The sequence below is a fragment of the Grampus griseus genome (genome assembly GCF_964374135.1).
Source record: "Grampus griseus genome assembly, chromosome: 12".
NCBI classification, from domain to species: Eukaryota; Metazoa; Chordata; class Mammalia; order Artiodactyla; family Delphinidae; genus Grampus; species Grampus griseus.
The window spans coordinates 38818559-38840430 of NC_139006.1; the positions used below are offsets into that span (position 1 = coordinate 38818559).

Consider the following 21872-nt stretch of genomic DNA (forward strand, 5'->3'; position numbering starts at 1 on the left):
GTGCCAGCTGAAATTAATTTTAACAACTTGATCAGAATTGGGCCCAACTTCAAGTTCTACATTTTAGTCACTCATTATGAAACATAGTTTCTGTGGTTACAATTAATAGAAAAAGGAAACAAATCAGTGTGTTAAAGGAAAAAGAAAAGCTAGACTTCAACAGGTTTATGCTTCACATAAAATTAAAATGAAGGGTGAAAATAAGGAAACAATGACAAGCATTCATGTAAATATGAGACATCTAAAGGCGTAAGTTCTATCACTCACTACAAGATTGGGTTAATAAAATAGAATTCCTTAACATTTTACAACTTAATTCTTAAGTTAAAATATGTTGTAAACACTTAAATCTTATCAGAAAGTACTCAGACACCTCTATGTACATGATGAAAATAATTACCTTATCTGGCGTTGATTCAAAAGAATCTTTCTTCTGGTTATCCAATGGCTGATCAGGAGGTGGTTTTATCTGATTACCCAAACAACAATTTTCAGGAGGCTTTTGGGGGGTTTTATTAATGTCAACTGTAATATCATTAAGTTTAACTTCTTCAGAATTAATTTCTTTCATTTCTTCCTGCTGGCAAGCTTTATTTTTATCATCATGTGGTTTTGACCCTAAAAATGTACTTTGAGTCACTGGATGATGCATTTCTAACGCAGGCAGTGAAAAACTGGGTCGTAATAAGGACAATTTAGGGGAAAATTGAGAGTCTAATTTATTCTGCTGCACAGAGTTAAATTTTGAGAGCTTAATTTTAGTCCAGTTGGAGTTCTTTTTAGTTGCGTTGTTTATTCCATTTAGAATACATTTCACAGGCTTTGTTTTTCTACTGGGGAAGAAACGATTACACTGAACATCCTGACTTGCTTCCTTCTGATGAAGTATTTGTCTTTCAGTATCAGTCTCTTCCAATTTTATTTCTGTAGGCTTCTCCTCCTTTACATTTTCCACTTGTGAAGATTCCTTTTTTACCTCTACAGTATCTGACTCAATTTCACCAGCAATTTCTTCACAGAGCTGGAGAATGCTCCCTCGTTTGCTCTTTCCTGCTTGCTCCAGCTCATTATCTGTACTTTGTTCAGGCACTGATGGCTGTGGACTTTTTTGGGATTTTGCACTAGTATTCACTTGTGTATGAACTGACTTCTTCATCTCATTCTTTTTAGAGACCACTGAAGCAGCCATTTTTGATCTTTTTATCTCAGAAGAAGTTACAGGCACAGATTTTGTTTCCTCTTTTCTAGTATTCTTCTGAAGACACTTTTCAGATACTTTTATGCACTGAGAACTACAAGTAGAGGCTGTCTGATGCTCTACTTTGCGTTTTTTTCCTTTTGGGGAATTTATTACTTCATTAGTTACAGAATTTTCATCCTCTTTAGAATCAGACTTTATTTCCAGCACTTTTCTTTTCACGTGTTTCTGATTTGTTTTAACTTTATTAGATTTGCTCTTAGTATTGCTACGGTGCTCTTTTTTTGTTGGTGGCAAACTCTGTTTAACTGCTTGAAGTTGACCCTGAATGTCTCTATTACGCAGAGACCTTGTTGAAACCTCTGTTAACTGTTGTAGTCTTTGTGATCTTCGATTAAGCTGTTCATTTGATTTAGGGGTTTTGTGCACTGACTTTTTCTGAGATAATTTCTTCTGCTTTGTAGATTCTTGTTGTGAATGTCCCTTTACAGTCACCATATTTTTATTAATAGGTTTACTAGCTTTTTTATCACTGGATGCTGACCTTGTGCTCATGCATGTTCCTAATTCATCAGGCTGATTGACTTTACTTTCATTGGAAGATTTAACCAGTGATTTTATAGCTTCCTTTGGACCTGATTTTTTTACTAGATTCTTTTGAGAACCTTGAATTTGTGTTTCTAGATTCTTATCTTCACTCTTTTTAATAACACTGGAGGAATTTTCTTTTGATTTCTCCTGAATGGACATCATTCCTGAGTAAGGTCCTCCTTTTCTAAGTAGTTTTTGAGATTTTGTGTCCTGGTAGTTGTAAATGTTGAATGTCTAGTATTATTACTGAGCAGCAGGTCTTAAAAATCAACTGAAACTGATATACATTTTCAACAAAAATACTAGTTTGCTAAGATTTCTGTCATCCTTATGACATGAGAAAAGCTGGCATGAAGGCTGAAAGATATTTGCTTTACTTTGGACGAGGCAATAGAAATTTGAGGAAAATTTAAATCTAATCTGATATTTTCAGACTTTTATGAAAAAATTTTAATTCAAGTTTGATCTACTTTGTTAATTTTATTCAATTAATATCAGTTTTCAGGCCTAGCCCTATTACTGGAGGAGTTATTTATCACTGACCTGTCTGTTTTGACAAAGTTTTTGAAAACTTTTTTCTTCTGAAGTCTACAGTTATTGGACTTTGATTCATTGGAAACATGTCTTACAGTTAACACGTTTCTTTCCTTGTTTGTTGAGTCTGTTCGTTTAAAGTTCTTATATAACCACTTCCGTTTAATAAAATAGTCTATTAATATAGATTTCCTTTTGTGCTGCCATTTCTGGAAAAATAAAAAAATAAAAATTAAATTTTGTACAATTCAAGAAATTTAGCAATGCTGATACTATACAGAAATAACCATGACTTACATAAACTCTAACTTCTCTTTTTGAATTATTTAGTCTGTATACTTAAGGCTAACAGAAAAAAGTATCCCAAGCACAGTCTTATAAATAATGGAAAACCTGTCTCATGTAAGCATAGAATAGTTGAAAATCAATCTATTCCTTGAGGTTACTTACATTTCCTTTCCCACAAGAAAGAATTGATCTTTCAGCCACCATAACTCATAAAAATTTGACAAAATCATTCCTTATAATTTCCTTTCAACACATTACACAGCACCTAAAAGTAAAATATTTTAAAATGTTTAAAAGGTACAAAGATGTAATCATTCATTTACATCTCATCAAATCTATTAACCAACATGTTAATCTATACTCCATAATTTTATCCTATCCTACCATCAGTCTTCAGAGTTCAGTTTATACATAGCACTTAATTTTAGTATTTCTAACCTGAAGTAATCTATGGTACATGCATCCAATGAAATATAACGTTTCTATTTCATTGATGAAATCCATTTTATGTTTTAAAAAAAGTTTTAAAATACAAAAAACAATTCATAATATAGACATATAATGGTTAAGCTAGTAAAATCCTATTTTGAGGAAAAACAGTACACATAAATAACTATATTCATAGAAAAACAGTGACACACAGTAAAAAAGGCAGATTTAAACACACACATTTACCTCTACTCTCATGTAATACCCACTAAAAAAAAAAGCAACAGATTAAAACGAAGCAGGACAAAACCATAAACTCAAAGGATGAAGAACAAAAGTGTAGATGATAAAAATTAAACGTACAGAAGCTACAAAGAAGGACAAATAACTAACCTCCAGACTCAAAAAAAAACTGATCTTAAATTAGAAACAGGAAAGCCAAGTGAGAAACAGCTCTACGTAAACCACAGAATCCCTCAAGAAGCAGAAATTGGCAGTACCAGGAGATAGGTTATGGGGAGGAAAATGGGACTCACAAAAGGGGAAAGACTGCCACACAGCCTTTCCAATTACTACCACCCAGAAGACTACCCCTGCATCACTCCCTAAAGACTGGTATAAATTTTGGGAAGGAGTAAAACAAAAGGTCTTTGGTCTGTGGGCTCAACAGTCACAGCTGAGGGAGGAAGTATCACACTGACAACAGAGGGAGTAAGTAGCAGTACACATACTGATTACTGAAACCCAGTCCTTCCACCCCAAACGCTCTTTGCCTACTCAGAGACTCCCAGAGGACAGCAGCCTAGCCTATGCCTTCTAGGAAGGAGACGAAAAGATAATTTTCTAATGAATTTGACAAAACTAGAGAAAAGACCTAAAAAATACTGATAGGGCCCACAGTCATTAATCACAGACATACACACACTCACTCACTCACACCCTACCAGCAGGAGACTACCCACCATCTAAACAGTTTCCAATTAGTTTTTAGTGTCTCACTTGTAACCATGAGCAAAACCAGAAATCACCACATACAAGAGGAGACCCTTAAAAAAACAGGGAGGAAGTAGCTTGGAAGAAAAAAACAATGCACAGACAAAAACTAAAAATAAGTTAATTCATTCATGAAACAAATATATAAGAACATTCACAGTACAAAAAGGAACTCTTGAAAATTAAAACTAATATTAAAGAAATTAAAAAGTCAATAGAAGCAATAGAAGATAAAGGTAAGGAGATCGCCTATAAAGCAGAACAAAAACAGCAAGGTGGCAAATAGGAGACAAAAGAGAAGAAAAAGGACCAGCCATGCAGAAGAGTCCAGTAATTCTGGTTTTAGAAAACAGAGAAAAAGAACTGAAAAAAAACAAGAATTCAAGAAATTTTCCTATAATTAAAAGACATGAGTGTCCAGATTAAAAGGGTCAAAGCATCTAGCACAATGGAGAAAAAAAGATTTTGAAAAGTTTGTCATGGGAATTCCCTGGTGGTCCAATGATTAGGACTCTGCGCTTTCACTGACAAGGGCGCGGGTTCAATCCCCAGTTGGGGAACTGCGCGGTGCGGCCAAAAAAAATAATAATAATAAAAATAAAACAACCCCCCCCATAAAAAACAGATTAAAACTTGGGAGAATTTTACTATTTGTCTTGAGTGGGTAAGGCTTTCAAGCCTTGTTACAAAATTCAGAAGTCAAGTTTGAGGGATAAAACTGGGGGAAAAATACTGGCAAGAAACAGCATAAGCTTATCACCATCATATATTCACCGGAAGTAAACCACAGACGGCTGGTGAAATAATAACAGAATAACAAATTAGAACCAAATCAAAATACCATTTTTTACCTGTCAGACTGGCAAAAGATCAAGAAGTTTAACAACACAGTCTTAGCAAGGATTTGTGACAGGTTACTCTCATATTACTGCAGGTGATTCAATGTCTATGCAGGACAATTTGTCAATATCAATCAATATTATATTATAAATGCTAAATATCAAACAATTTCATTTTCAAGACTTTATATTACAGATATACTTGCACAAGTGCACAGACACAAGTAAATACAAAATTCACTGGAACACTGGAGCAACAGACTGAAAATCCACAACGTCCATCATTATAAACTGCTTTATAATTAATGATACACTCATACTATATCATGCAATCATGTCAAAGCAGAGATGAGATTCAACTCAATTCCAGACAAAATTCCCACAGGCTTTTTATACAGAAACTGACAAGCTGATTTTAAAACTTATGTGAAAAAGCAAAAAAAAAAAAAAAATTCACATACAATAGTCAAAGCCCTTTAAAAAAAACCTCGAAATACACTATCTGATTTCAAGACTTACTAAAAAGCTACAGTAATCAAGACAAAGGGACACAGAGATCAATGGAAGAAAATCCAGAAACAGACCCATACATTTATGGTCAGTTGAAAGAAAAGTCTGAAAAAAAACAGTGTTGGAACTACTGGATATCCAAGTAGAAAAAAAAAAAAATCAACACTTACCTCACACAACACACAAAACTAAGTTGAGACTGATCACAGACATAATGTAAAACTATAAAACTCTAAAAGAAAAAAAAAGGCAAAAATCTTTGAGATTCTGAGGTAAACAAAGATTTTTTAGGAAGGAATACTGTTCACTCCACATAAAAACTTGTCCAAAAATCTTAAAAGCAGCTTTGTGTACAATAACCAAAATCTGAAAACAACCCAAAAGTCGGGTGAATGGATAAACAAAAATGTGGTATGTCAATATAACAGAACACTCTGCAATCAAAGGGAGCAAACTACTGGAACCACACGAACGAACTTCACAATCAGGATGCTGAATGAAAAAGGCTAGACACAAAGACTATACAAACTATGATTCTACTTTTTGGAAATTCTAGAAAAGGCAAACTTATCTACAGTAACAGAAAGCAGATGAGTCACTGCCTGGGGTCAGGAGTGGAGGGAGAGATAGACTTTTGGAGGTAATGGAAATGATCTCTATCTTGATTATGATGGTGGTTCCAAGAGTGTGTAAATCTGTCAAAATCCACCAAATTGTACCCTTTAAAAGGGTTCACTTTATTATACATAAATTATGCTTTAATAAATCTGTCTAAAAAATAGAACTGTAAGTAACTGATATGGACCTAGAACCGAGAAACATTGTTAAGCCAAATAATGCAAGGTGCATAACAGGGTGTACTTCCCTTTGTGTAAAAAGAAAAAAAGGGAGACAGTGGGAGGAAGGAAAGATATAGAAACGTATGCTTGTTTAGGCACACAAAAGGTATGGAAGGATACACAAGAAACTAGTAATAGTGAAGACTTCTAGGAAAGAGAACTACGGGACCAAGTGAGAAGTGTGACAAAAAAAAACTTACTTTTCACTAACTACCCCATTTTATTATGTAAACATATAATCTTGTCAAAAAAAGTTACATTTCTCTGAATATATTAAGTATATTTGGTATACTGACCAACTATCTTTGAAGGCACTGAACTGTAATAGTATAGGCCACTTACCTTCCTGAAATGAAAATCACATAACTTTTTTCTTCAGGTTGATGGACGATGCTTCTAATGAATGATGCTTCTAATAACTTACTGTGTGTTTTCTGGTTGTTAATCTTAAAAAAAAAAAATTCTATAGCTAAAGTAAAACAATCTATAAAAAAACATGAGAATACAAAAACAGTATTATCTATTAACTGTCTATTAAGTATTAAAACAACTTAGGGATGAGGGGAAGATGGCGGAAGAGTAAGACTGGAGATCACCTTCCTCCCCACAGATTCACCAGAAATACATCTACACGTGGAACAACTGCTACAGAACACCTACTGAACGCTGACAGAAGACCTCAGACCTCCCAAAAGGCAATAAACTCCCCACGTACCTGCGTAGGGCAAAAGAAAAAACAGACAAAAGAATAGGGACGGGACCTGCACCAGTGGGAAGGAGCTGTGAAGGAGGAAAGGTTTCCACACACTAGGAAGCCCCTTCGTGGGCAGAGACTGCGGGTGGCAGAGGGGGAGAGCTTCGGAGCCGCGGAGGAGAGCACATCATTAGGGATGCAGAGGGCAAAGCGGAGAAATTCCCGCACAGAGGATCGGTGCCGACGGCACTTACCAGCCCGAGAGGCTTGTCTGCTCACCCGCCGGGGCGGGCAGGGCTGGGAGCTGAGGCTTGGGCTTTGGTCGGAGCGCGGGGAGAGGACTGGGGCTGGCGGCGTGAACACAGCCTGCAGGGGGTTAGTGCACCACGGCTAGCGGCTAGCCGGGAAGGAGTTCGGGGGAAAGTCTGGACCTGCCGAAGAGGCAAGAGACTTTTTCTTCCCTCTTTGTTTCCTGGTGAGCGAGGAGAGGGGATTAAGAGCGCTGCTTAAAGGAGCTCGAGACGGGCGCGAGCCGCAGCTAAAAGCACGGACCCCAGAGACGGGCATGAGACGCTAAGGCTGCTGCTGCCGCCACCAGGAAGCGTGTGTGCGAGCACAGGTCACTATCCACACCCCCCTTCCAGGGAGCCTGTGCAGCCCACCACTGCCAGGGTCCCGGGATCCAGGGACAACTTCCCCGGGAGAATGCACGGCACGCCTCAGGCTGGTGCAACGTCATGCCGGCCTCTGCCGCCGCAGGCTCGCCCAGCACTCCGTGCCCCTCCCTCCCCCCGGCCTGAGTGAGCCAGAGTCCCCAGAGCAGCTGCTCCTTTAACCCGGTCCTGTCTGAGCGAAGAACAGATGCCCTCCTACACGCAGAGGCGTGGCCAAATCCAAAGCTGAGCCCCTGGGAGCTGTGAGAACAAAGAAAAGAAAGGGAAATCTCTCCCAGCAGCCTCAGAAGCAGCAGATTAAAGCTCCACAATCAACTTGATGTACCCTGCATCTGTGGAATACATGAATAGACACGAATCATCCCAAATTGAGGAGGTGGACTTTGAGAGCAAGATTTATGATTTTTTTCCCCTTTTCCTCTTTTTGTGTGTATGTGTATGCTTCTGTCTGAGATTTTGTCTGTATAGCTTTGCTTCCACCATTTGTCCTAGGGTTCTATCCATCCGTTTTAAAAAATTTTTTTCTTAATAATTATTTTTTATTTTAATAACTTTATTATATTTTCTTATTTTATTTCACTTTAATCTTTCTTTTTTTCCTTCCTTCCCTCCTTCCTCCCTCCCTCCTTTCGTTCCTTCTTTCCATCTTCCTTCCTTCCTTTTCCTTCTTTCTTTCAATTATTTTTTTCTCCCTTTTATTCTCAGCCGTGTGGATGAAAGGCTCTTGGTGCTGCAGCCAGGGGTCAGTGCTGTGCCTCTGAGGTTGGAAAGCCAACTTCAGGACACTGGTCCACAAGAGACCTCCCAGCTCCACATAATATCAAATGGCGAAAATCTCCCAGAGATCTCCGTCTCAACACCAGCACCCAGCTTCACTCAACGACCAGCAAGCTACAGTGCTGGACACCCTATGCCAAACAACTAGCAAGACAGGAACACAACCCCACCCATTAGCTGAGAGGCTGCCTAAAATCATAATAAGTCCACAGACACCCAAAAACACACCACCAGACGTGGACCTGCCCACCAGAAAGACAAGATCCAGCCTCGCCCACCAGAACACAGGCACTAGTCCCCTCCAACAGGAGGGGCAGGCACTAGTCCCCTTCCAACAGGAAGCCTACACAACCCACTGAACCAACCTCAGCCACTGGGGACAGACACCAAAAACAACGGGAACTACGAACCTGCAGCCTGCAAAAAGGAGACTCCAAACACAGTAAGATAAGCAAAATGAGAAGACAGAAAAACACACAGCAGATGAAGGAGCAAGATAAAAACCCACCAGACCTAACAAATGAAGAGGAAATGGCAGTCTACCTGAAAAAGAATTCAGAATAATGATAGTAAAGATGATCCAAAATCGTGTAAATAGAATGGACAAAATGCAAGAAACATTTAACAAGGACCTAGAAGAACTAAAGATGAAACAAACAATGATGAACAACACAATAAATGAAATGAAAAATACTCTAGATGGGATCAATAGCAGAATAACTGAGGCAGAAGAACGGATAAGTGACCTGGAAGACAAAATAGTGGAAATAACTACTGCACAGCAGAATAAAGAAAAAAGAATGAAAAGAACTGAGGACAGTCTCAGAGACCTCTGGGACAACATTAAATCATTAAATGCACCAACGTTCGAATTATAGGAGTTCCAGAAGAAGAAGAGAAAAAGAAAGGGACTGAGAAAATATTTGAAGAGATTATAGTTGAAAACTTCCCTAATATGGAAAAGGAAATAGTTAAGTCCAGGAAGCCCAGAGTCCCATACAGGATAAATCCAAGGAGAAACACACCAAGACACATATTAATCAAACTGTCAAAAATTAAATACAAAGAAAACATATTAAAAGCAGCAAGGGGGGCTTCCCTGGTGGCGCAGTGGTTGAGGGTCCACCTGCCGATGCAGGGGACATGGGTTCGTGCCCTGGTCCGGGAAGATCCCGCATGCCATGGAGCGGCTGGGCCCGTGAGCCATGGCCGCTGAGCCTGCACGTCCAGAGCCTGTGCTCCGCAACAGAGGAGAGGCCACAACAGTGAGAGGCCCGCGTACCACAAAAAAAAAAAAAAAAAGCAGCAAGGGTAAAACAACAAATAACACACAAGGGAATCCCCATAAGGTTAACAGCTGATCTTTCAGCAGAAACTCTGCAAGCCAGAAGGGACTGGCAGGACATATTTAAAGTGATGAAGGAGAAAAACCTGCAACCAAGATTACTCTACCCAGCAAGGATCTCATTCAGATTTGATGGAGAAATTAAAACCTTTACAGACAAGCAAAAGCTGAGAGAGTTCAGCACCACCAAACCAGCTTTACAACAAATGCTGAAGGAACTTCTCTAGGCAAGAAACACAAGAGAAGGAAAAGACCTACAACAACGAACGCAAAACAATTAAGAAAACTGGAATAGGAACATACATATCGATAATTACCTTAAATGTAAATGGACTAAATGCTCCGACCAAAAGACACAGATTGGCTGAATGGATACAAAAACAAGACCCATATATATACTGTCTACAAGAGACCCACTTCAGACCTAGAGACACATACAGACTGAAAGTAAGGGGATGGAAAAAGATATTCCATGCAAATGGAAACGAAAAGAAAGCTGGAGTAGCAATTCTCATATCAGACAAAATAGACTTTAAAATAAAGACTATTACAAGAGACAAAGAAGGACACTACAGAATGATCAAGGGATCGATCCAAGAATTGTAACAGTAACAATTGTAAATATTTATGCACCCAACATAGGAGCACCTCAATACATAAGGCAAATACTAACAGCCATAAAAGGGGAAATCGACAGTCATAGTAGGGGACTTTCACACCCCACTTTCACCAATGGACAGATCATCCAAAATGAAAATCAATAAAGAAACAAGCTTTAAATAACACATTAAACAAAATGGACTTAATTGATATTTATAGGACATTCCATCCAAAAACAACAGAATACACATTTTTCTCAAGTGCTCATGGAACATTCTCCAGGATAGATCATATCTTGGGTCACAAATCAAGGCTTGGTAAATTTAAGAAAATTGAAATTGTATCAAGTATCTTTTCCGACCACAACGCTATGAGACTAGATATCAATTACAGGAAAAGATCTGTAAAAAATACAAACACATGGAGGCTAAACAATACACTACTTAATAACGAAGTGATCACTGAAGAAATCAAAGAGGAAATAAAAAAATACCTAGAAACAAATGACAATGGAGACACGATGACCCAAAACCTATGGGATGCAGCAAAAGCAGTTCTAAGAGGGAAGTTTATAGCAATACAATCCTACCTTAAGAAACAGGAAACATCTCGAATAAACAACCTAACCTTGCACTTAAAGCAATTAGAGAAAGAAGAACAAAAAAACCCCAAAGTTAGCAGAAGGAAAGAAATCATAAAAATCAGATCAGAAATAAATGAAAAAGAAATGAAGGAAATGATAGCAAAGATCAATAAAACTAAAAGCTGGTTCTTTGAGAAGATAAAATTGATAAACCATTAGCCAGACTCACCAAGAAAAAAAGGGAGAAGACTCAAATCAATAGAATTAGAAATGAAAAAGGAAAAGTAACAACTGACACTGCAGAAATACAAAAGATCATGAGAGATTACTACAAACAACTCTATACCAATAAAATGGACAACCTGGAAGAAATGGACAAATTCTTAGAAATGCACAACCTGCCAAGACGGAATTAGGAAGAAATAGAAAATATGAACAGACCAATCACAAGCACTGAAATTGAAACTGTGATTAAAAAATCTTCCAACAAACAAAAGCCCAGGACCAGATGGCTTCACAGGCAAGTTCTATCAAACATTTAGAGAAGAGCTAACACCTATCCTTCTCAAACTCTTCCAAAATATAGCAGAGGGAGGAACACTCCCAAACTCATTCTACAAGGCCACCATCACCTTGATACCAAAACCAGATAAGGATGTCACAAAGAAAGAATACTACAGGCCAATATCACTGATGAACATAGATGCAAAAATCCTCAACAAAATACTAGCAAACAGAATCCAACAGCACATTAAAAGGATCATACACCATGATCAAGGGGGGTTTATTCCAGGAATGCAAGGAATATACGCAGATATATTCAATATACACAAATCAATCAATGTGATACGCCATATTAACAAATTGAGGGAGAAAAACCACATGATCATCTCAATAGATGCAGAGAAACCTTTCGACAAAATTCAACACCCATTTATGATAAAAACCCTGCAGAAAGTAGGCACAGAGGGAACTTTCCTCAACATAATAAAGGCCATATATGACAAACCCACAGCCAACATCGTCCTCAATGATGAAAAACTGAAACCATTTCCACTAAGATCAGGAACAAGACAAGGCTGCCCACTTTCACCACTCTTATTCAACATAGTTTTGGAAGTTTTAGCCACAGCAATCAGAGAAGAATAAGAAATAAAAGGAATCCAAATCGGAAAAGAAGAAGTAAAGCTGTCACTGTTTGCCGATGACATGATACTATACATAGAGAATTCTAAATATGCCACCAGAAAACTACTAGAGCTAATCAATGAATGTGGTAAAGTAGAAGGATACAAAATTAATGCACAGAAATCTCTGGCATTCCTATACACTAACGATGAAAAATCTGAAAGTGAAATCAAGAAAACACTCCCACTTACCACTGCAACAAAAAGAATAAAATATCTAGGAATAAACCTACCTAAGGAGACAAAAGACCTGTATGCAGAAAAGTATAAGACACTGAAGAAAGAAATTAAAGATGATACAAATAGATGGAGAGATATACCATGTTCTTGGATTGGAAGAATCAACATTGTGAAAATGACTCTACTACCCAAAGCAATCTACAGATTCAATGCAATCCCTATCAAATTACCACTGGCATTTTTCACAGAACTAGAACAAAAAATTTCACAATTTGTATGGAAACACAAAAGACCCCGAATAGCCAGAGCAATCTTGAGAACGAAAAACGGAGCTGGAGGAATAAGGCTCCCTGACTTCAGACTATACTACAAAGCTACAGTAATCAAGACAGTATGGTACTGGCACAAAAACAGAAAGATAGATCAATGGAACAGGACAGAAAGCCCAGAGATAAACCCACGCACATATGGTCACCTTATCTTTGATAAAGGAGGCAGGAATGTACAGTGGAGAAAGGACAGCCTCTTCAATAAGTGGTGCTGGGAAAACTGGACAGGTACATATAAAAGTATGAGATTAGATCACTCCCTAACACCGTACACAAAAATAAGCTCAAAATGGATTAAAGACCTAAATGTAAGGCCAGACACTATCAAACTCTTAGAGGAAAACACAGGCAGAACACTCTATGACATAAATCACGGAAAGATCCTTTTTGACCCACCTCCTAGAGAAATGGAAATAAAAACAAAAATAAACAAATGGGACCTAATGAAACTTCAAAGCTTTTGCACAGCAAAGGAAACCATAAACAAGACCAAAAGACAACCCTCAGAATGGGAGAAAATATTTGCAAATGAAGCAACCGACAAAGGATTAATCTCCAAAATTTATAAGCAGCCCATGCAGCTCAATAACAAAAAAACAAACAACCCAATCCAAAAATGGGCAGAAGACCTAAATAGACATTTCTCCAAAGAAGATATACAGACTGCCAACAAACACATGAAAGAATGCTCAACTTCATTAATAATTAGAGAAATGCAAATCAAAACTACAATGAGATATCATCTCAAACCAGTCAGAATGGCCATCATCAAAAAATCTAGAAACAATAAATGCTGGGGAGGGTGTGGAGAAAAGGGAACACTCTTGCACTGCTGGTGGGAATGTGAATTGGTACAGCCACTATGGAGAACAGTATGGAGGTTCCTTAAAAAACTACAAATAGAACTACCATATGACCCAGCAATCCCACTACTGGGCATATACTCTGAGAAAACCATAATTCAAAGAGTCATGTACCAAAATGTTCATTGCAGCTCTATTTACAATAGCCAGGAGATGGAAACAACCTAAGTGTCCATCATCAGATGAATGGATAAAGAAGATGTGGCACATATATACAATGGAATATTACTCAGCCATAAAAAGAAACGAAATTGAGCTATTTGTAATGAGGTGGATAGACCTAGAGTCTGTCACACAGAGTGAAGTAAGTCAGAAAGAGAAAGACAAATACCGTATGCTAACATATATATGGAATTTAAGAAAAAAAAATGTCATGAAGAACTTAGGGGTAAGACAGGAAAAAAGACAAAGATCTACTAGAGAATGGACTTGAAGATATGGGGAGGGGGAAGGGTAAGCTGTGACAAAGCGAGAAAGAGGAATGGACATATATACACTACCAAACGTAAGGTAGATAGCTAATAGGAAGCAGGCGCATAGCACAGGGAGATCAGCTTGGTGCTTTGTGACCGCCTGGAGGTGTGGGAGGGAGAGAGACTCAAGAGGGAAGAGATATGGGAACATATGTATAGGTATAACTGATTCACTTTGTTATAAAGCAGAAACTAACACACCACTGTACAGCAATTATACTCCAATAAAGATGTAAAGAAAAAAACAAAAAAACAACTTAGACTAAACTAGACTAAACAATGGCCTAGTGACGATTTTTCACTTGACATACAAAAATCATGCAACTCAATATGGTCACCATCTCATTTTTTTTTTTTTTTTTTTTTTTTTTTTTGCGGTACGCAGGCCTCTCACTGTTGTGGCCTCTCCCGTTGCGGAGCACAGGCTCCAGACGCGCAGGCTCAGCGGCCATGGTGCACGGGCCCAGCTGCTCCGCGGTATGTGGGATCTTCCCGGACCAGGGCACGAACCCGTGTCCCCTGCATCGTCAGGCGGACTCTCAACCACTGCGCCACCAGGGAAGCCCCATCTCATTTTTTATACTGTATAATAGATTTGGTTTTTCTTCAAAAATAACCACTACCTTCTATCCGAAACCCCACCTCCCTGTAAGGAGTATATTATTTTCCTTCCCATCAGATGCTTAGCTTGACCATATGTCTTACTTTGGCCTCATGGTGGACAGAGCATACTCTCCTGCCCCCATAGCCTTGCATCTGATGATTTGGCCAATGGGGTGTTAGCAGAAAGTATGCAAACAGAGGTTTGAAATATCTTTGTGCAGTTGGTCTTGCCCTCTTGTTACCTCTGTCATCACCACGAGAAGAGTTTCAGCAGGAATATGTTGCCCCTTCAGCCTAGGCCCCAGAAGAAACACAAACAGTAAGACTGGGCCAAACCCCAAATGAGGTGCCAAGCCCAACCCACAGGGAGAATTAAAGCCCACCCACACACCCACAGCTAAGCCTAAGTCACCTAACCCACAGCAGCTCTACAGATATATAAGCAAAAATAACTGTTGTTTTAAACCACTGAGCTGTAGGGCAGTTTCTCATTCAGCAATAACTGATTAATACATATTGCAGTTAAATTTTCTGGGAAGCTCCATATCTACCCAAGATTAAGCCTCAGAGGTACAATAACTTGAAAAAACAGAAAACTCATTTAATTTCCTTTATTACTTTAGCGCCAAGAATTTTAATTTTAAAAATGATGAATTACCTTACTTTACTTCTTTTCCTCGCAATTTCTAAATATTTTAACATTTGGCAGTTGGGACCTACCATAATAAAAAGGTTAACTGATACACAAATCTGCGGTACTTGTCACTCACCTGTTCAGGCATGCTAAGGATCACTTCACTTTAGTTTGCCCTACGTGTTAAATCATTATCAACCTAGCATTATACAACTTAACAACATCCCTTTCTATTAAATAAAATCTTGCAATCAAGGACTGAAATGCATTCTCTAACCTGTTAAACTGACAAGATCCCTCCACAACCCAGAGCCAAGTTATTAATAGAATTCTAATAAAATCAATATTGGGGCCAAAAATCAATAATCAAACTTAACATGGGACTTCCCTGGTGGCGCAGTGGTTAAGAATCCGCCTGCCAATGCAGGAGACACGGGTTCTATCCCTGGTCTAGGAAGATCCCACATGCCGGGGAGCAACTAAGCCCGTGCACCACAACTACTAAGCCTGAGCTCTACAGCCCACGAGTCACAACTACTGAGCCCACGTGCCACAACTACTGAAGCCCACGCGCCTAGAGCCTGTGCTCCGCAACAAAGAGCAGCCCCCGCTCGCCGCAACTAGAGAAAGCCTGCGTGTAGCAACGATGACCCAACACAGCCAAAAATAAAAAAATAAATAAAGAACATAAAATGATCACTTCAGAAAACCCACAGTAACATTTATATAGAAAGATAATTTACAAGATATATGTTAGAAAGTACCTGAGAATTTAAGAGTACATCCAATTTCCCAACAGTACATTATAATAAAATATACTAAAATTTTAATCATTAAAATATTTAGATTACATCACCCAATATATTTTTAAGTTTAAAGTGATTTTTTTAGAACCATTTTATATTCGGGAATTCCGTGGCAGTCCAGTAGTTAAGACTCCATGCTCTCACTGCTGAGGGCCTGGGTTCAATCCCTGGATGAGGAACTAAGATCCCACAAGCTACGTTATGTGGTCAGAAAAAAAAATTTTTTTATAATTGAGATGTAATTTGAGATAGGACTATAAAATTCACCTATTTATAGTGTACAATTTAGTAGGTTTTAGTATATTCAGAGTTGTACAACAATTGCCAGTAGTTCCAGAGTATCTTTGCCACCCCAAACCCATTAGCAGTCATTCTCTTATTTCTCACCCCCCTTCCAGTCCCTGGCAATTACAAATCCACTTTCTGTCTTTATGGATTTGGCTATTCTGGATGTTTCATATAAATGAAATCATAAATACATGTGGCCTTTTGTGGTAGGCTTCTTTCACTTAACGTAATGTTTTCAAGGTTCAAGCAGGGTTGCAGCATGTTTCAGTAATATCTTGTGCTTTACGGCTAAATACTATTCCATTGTATAAATATATCACATTTTGTTTGCCTATCCATCAGTTGATGGATTGTTAGATGGGCTGTTTCTACTTTTTGGCTATCATGAATAATGCTATGAATAATCCTGAAGGAGTTTTTATGTGAACATGTTTTCAAGTTTCCTGGGTATATACCTAAGAATATAACCATTGGGCCATATGGAAACTCTGTGTTTAACTTCTGAGGGACTGTTTTCCAAATCAGCTGCAACATTTTACATTCCCACCAGCTATGCGTGTGGGTTCCAATTTCTCTACAACCCTGTTAGCATTTATTATTAATTTTTAAAATTTTAGTTATCCTTTTAGGTGTAAAGTAGTATCTCATTGAAGTTTTAATTTGTATTTTCCTAATGAGTAATTATGTTGAGCATCTTTTCATGTGCTTATTGGCCATCTGTATTTCTTCTCTGGAGAAATGTCTATTTGAATCCTTTCCTCATTCTAAAAATTTGGTCATTTTTCCTTTTATCATTGAGTTGAAACAGTTTTTTACCTGGATATTAGACTCATCAGATGCATGAACCACAAATATTTTTCTCCAATTCTATTGGCTGTCTTTTCACATTTTTGATAAGAGTCCTTTGATGTACAAAAATTCATCCATGGATGAACACTTAGATTGTTTCCATAACTTGGCTATTGCAAATAACACTGCAATAAACATGGGGGTACATATATCTTTTTGAGGTAGTGTTTTTCATTTTCTTCGGGTAAATACCCAGAAGTGGAATTGCTGGATCATATGGTAGTTCTATTTTTAATTTTTTAAGAAACCTCCATGCTGTTTTCCATAGTGGCTGCACCAATTTCCATTTCCACCAACAGTACACAAGGGTTCCCTTTTCTCCACATCCTTGCCAACACTTTTTATTTCTTGTCTTTTTGATATCAGCCATTCTAACAGGTATGAGGTAATATAGCATTGTGATTTTGATTTGCATCTCCCTAATGATTAGTGATTCTGAGCATCTTTTCATGTTCCTGTTGACTCTCTGTATGTCTTCCTTGGAAGAATTCCATTCAGATCTTCTGCCCATTTTTTATTTGAACTGTTTTTTTTTCTATTTATTGAGTTATATGAATTCATCATTTATTTTCAGATATATGATGTGCAAATATTTTCTCCCATTCAGTAGGCTGCCTTTTCATTTTGTTGGTTTCCTTTGCTGTGCAGAAGCTGTTTAGTTTGATGCAGTCCCACTTGTTTATTTTTGCTTTTGTTGTTTTTGCTTTTGGTGTCAGATTCAAAAAATCATCACCAAGACTTATGTCAAGGAGCTAACTGCCTATGTTTTCTTCTAAGAGTTTTATGGTTTCAGATCTTATGTTCAAGTCTTTAATCTATTTTGAGTTAATTTTTGTGTATGGTGTATGATAGTGTTCCAGTTTCATTCTTTTACATGTGGCTGTCCAGTTTTCCCAACACCGTTTACTGAAGAGACTGTCCTTTCCCCTGTATATTCTTAGCGCTCTCTCTCTTTTTTTTGCCACGCCATGTGGCTTGCAGGATCTCAGTTCCCTGACCAGGGATTGAACCTGGGCCACGCAGTGTTGTGAAAGCCTGGAATCCTAATCATTAGGCCACCAGGGAACTCCCATTGGCTCTTTTTTCAGTTAAGTTTTTAAATGAGGAAATGTGACTCCTTCAACTTTATTTCTCTTTTTCAAGATTGTTTTGGCTTTTTGATATTAATTTTAAGATCAGTTTGTCAATTTCTGCCCAAAAAGTCAGCTAGGATTTTGATAAGGAATTGCACTGAATCTGAGGATCAAGTTGAGGAATACTGCCATCTTAATAATATGTCTTCCAATTCTTGAACATAGATATCTTTTCACTTATTTAGGTCATCTTTAATAATTTTAAACAATGTTTTGTAATTTTCAGTGTACAAGCCTTGCATTTCTTTTGTTACATTTATTCTTAAGTATTTTATTGTTTTTTTATTCTACTATAAAAGGAATTATTTTCTTAATTTCCTTTTTGGATGGTTCATCACTAGTAGAGAGAAATACAATTGCTTTTTGTATGTTGTTCTTGTATCTTATAACCTTGTTGAATTCATTTATTAGCTCTAACAGGTTTTTTTGTGTGGATTCCTTAGGATTTTCTCCATATAAAACCGTGTCATCTGCAAACAGATATAGTTTTACTTATTCCTTTCCAATCTGGATGCCTTTATTTCTTTTTCTTGCCAAATTGTCCTGGCTGGAACCTCCAGTACAATGTTGAATAAAAGTGGCAAAAGCAGATATCCTTGTCTTATTGCTGATCTTAGGAGGAAAGCCTTTAGTCCTTCACCGGTAAGTATAATGTTAGATACAGGCTTTTCATAGATGCTCTTCTATTGCAGCTTTGTTGAATGTTTTTATCATGAAAGATGTTAAATTTTGTTAAGTGCTTTTTCTGCATCTATTGAGGTGATTATGTGATTTTGTTCCCCTTTATTCTATTAACATGGTATCTCACCTTGTTAATTTTCATATGTTGAACCAACTTTGCATTGATAGGATAAATCCCATTTCGTCAGGGTGTATAATCCTTTTTATATGTTGCTGGATTCAGTTTGCATGTACTGAGTTGAGGAATTTTTATGTGTATATTTATAAAAAATATTGAACCATAGTTTCCTTTCTTGTGATGTCTTTGTCTAATTTTGGTATCAGGGTTTTACAGTGGCCTCATAGAATTAGCTAAGCTGTATTCCCTCCTCTTGCATTTTTTGGAGGAGTTTAGGAATGCTTGATGTTAATTCTTTAAACACTTGATAGAATTCACTGGTAAAGCCATCTGGGACTGAGTTTTTCTTTTTGGATGATTTTTTGGTTACTAATTCAATCTCTTCATTTGTTATAGGTCTATTTGGATTTTCTATTTCTTCTTGACTCAGTCTCTTTCTAGGAATTTTTTCATTGTATCTAGGTTATCAAAATTGTTAGTGTATTCAACTGTTCATAGTATTCTCTTATAATCCTCTTTTATTTCTGTGAGGTTGTTAGTAATATCCCCTCTCATTCCTCACGTTAGTAACCTGAGTCCTTTTTTTCTTGCTAAAACCATTTTTTAAAAAAGAGAAAAGCAAACTAGGCTACCTTTAATTTCTAGGCACAACAGCAAATCAGAAACTGTCAATTCTGTATATTGCTCCAAATTTCATGGAGACAAGAACAACACTGACCTTAAGTAGCAGCTGCTTCCATCCTTCTAATCCCACTTCTCATTCTTGAGAAGCAAAGTCTCTGTGAACCAGCTGCCCCATATGGGGTAGCTTCCAAAGACAGAATTAAGTATCAACCCAAGGCTTCTACTTATTTTTAATTTTTACTCAGTTTCTCCAGATACACAAGGGGAGGGGGTCCTAACCAGAGAGACCTGTGTTTATAATCTATTTTGAGAACTTTATGCTTGATATTAACAGACCATCCAACTACAATTTCTGTATCCTTAAAATAGGCAGAACACAGAGTAGTAGTGCATTACACGTATCCAATACAAGATGCACTTGGAAGAAGTGGAATTTTCACAGTAGGAAAAAAAAAATGAGTGTCCTCCACCGACAGCCTCCTTCTTGGATTCGTGCCCAGTATTCAATGGGTCATGATCATTTCTGTTACAGGTCTCAAAAGCAGGAAGTAAACAGGGGCAGCAGCATTCATCCATCTACACTCATGTACAGATTAGAATGTTCCTTAAATCACCCAAAGCTTAAGGACAAACAGAAATATTAGCAAATTGAAGGGTACTAGAATAAAAAATTAGTATTTGTTCTGGTGTATATCTGCTAGAAATGATACAGGTTCCCACCCTGCTGAGTACTACCAGTGGGCTCCTATTTTTTGACAAAGTGGGTAGTAAATGGGAACTCAAGACAAAGATGCAGGGACATCTAGAGCAGACACAGGGAGGCTGAAAACTCTATAAATCCCTTGCCTACAAAGGTACACACACCCCCAACCAGCCTTCTGAGTTAAAACCTTTCAGTTACTGCACCTGGAGCAGATGCCTCAAAAAGAAATACATACCAATTCTCCCCAGTCATATGAGAATTAGATCCCAACACAGTCCAAAGAAATAAGAGACCAGTCCTAGGAGGAAACAGTCTCTACACTAACCATCAATAGAAGTCTGGAGAACAAGAGTGAATCTAAAGGTAATAAACCAACAAAGATGGAATATAAGGCTTGATAAGACCATTTATTGTCATGGGTGGACTCACATGATATTCTCTTTCTTCAAAGGGCCAGATAGCAAATATTTTAGGCTTTGTAGCTCACATACAGTCATGATTACGTATTCTTCTTTGGTTTTTTGTTTATTTTTTTTTTACAACCCTTAAAAAAAAATGTAAAACCATTTTGAGGAATGAAGGAAAGGAGGAGAACTGACTAAATTTGGCCCAAGGGACAAAACAGTTTATCAGCACCTGCTCTAGAGCACACCAAAGCATTAAATAGTCTGTTAGGGGATTTCCCTGGTGGTCCAGTGGTTAAGACTCCATGCTCTCATAGCTGAGGGCCCGGGTTCAATCCCTGGTCAGGGAACTAAGATCTCACAAGTGGCGTGGTATGGTAAAAACCAAACCAAAACAAAAAGCCAAGAACCTTAAAACAAAAAGCAATATTAAAGAGTCATACCTTAATGATAAAAGCTTCAATTCAACAGGAAGATGTAACAATTTCAAACTGCACACACCTAAAAACATAGTCTGAAAACGTGTAATTCCCAAATTGATATATAGAGTCCCCTAATTACAAGTACTACAAGGAGAAATATATAAATCCAAAACTGTAACTTAGAGATTTGGCAACACCCCTCTCAGCAAGTGATAGAACAAGCAGACAAAAAAACAAAACAAATGAACAAGAAATTCAATGTACAGAATTATGAACTAATTATACAGAATTATGAACAAGACAAGTAATTTTAAATTTGAACTAATAAAGATATACACGGGGTTTCCCTGGTGGCACAGTGGTTAAGAATCCGCCTGCCCATGCAGGGGACACAGTTCAAGCCCTGGTCCGGGAAGATCCCAAATGCCACAGAGCAACTAAGCCTGTGCGCCACAACTACTGAGCTTGTGCTCTAGAGCCCACAAGTGACAACTACTGAAGCCTGCGCACCTAGAGCCCGTGCGCCACAAGAGAAGCCACTGCAATGAGAAACCCACGCACTGCAACGAAGAGTAGCCTTCGCTCACCACAACCAGAGAAAAGACCGCACACAGCAAAGAAGACCCAACGCAGCCAAAAAATAAAATAATTAAAAAAAACAAATATATACACATTATCCCA

General features: G+C 37.9%; 1 protein-coding gene across 5 annotated transcripts in view; it reads right to left on the reverse strand.

Moving 5' to 3' along the window:
- The window catches only part of ESCO1 (establishment of sister chromatid cohesion N-acetyltransferase 1), a 72144-nt gene that overhangs the window by 38939 nt on the left and 11333 nt on the right, over positions 1-21872 (reverse strand). For 2 of the 5 annotated variants that reach the window (XR_014297507.1, XM_082667352.1), the window contains exons 2-4: positions 6564-6667; positions 2774-2876; positions 401-2532 (exon numbers count right to left, since the gene is read on the reverse strand). Coding sequence is in view for 4 of the 5 variants with exons in the window: in XM_082667352.1 (XP_082523478.1) it covers positions 401-1951 (1551 nt within the window). In the remaining variant the exon portion in view is untranslated. Of the gene's footprint in view, positions 1-400; positions 2533-2773; positions 2877-5552; positions 5615-6563; positions 6668-21872 lie in introns of those variants that run through there. The other 3 variants (XM_082667354.1, XM_082667353.1, XM_082667355.1) reach the window with 3 other exon arrangements.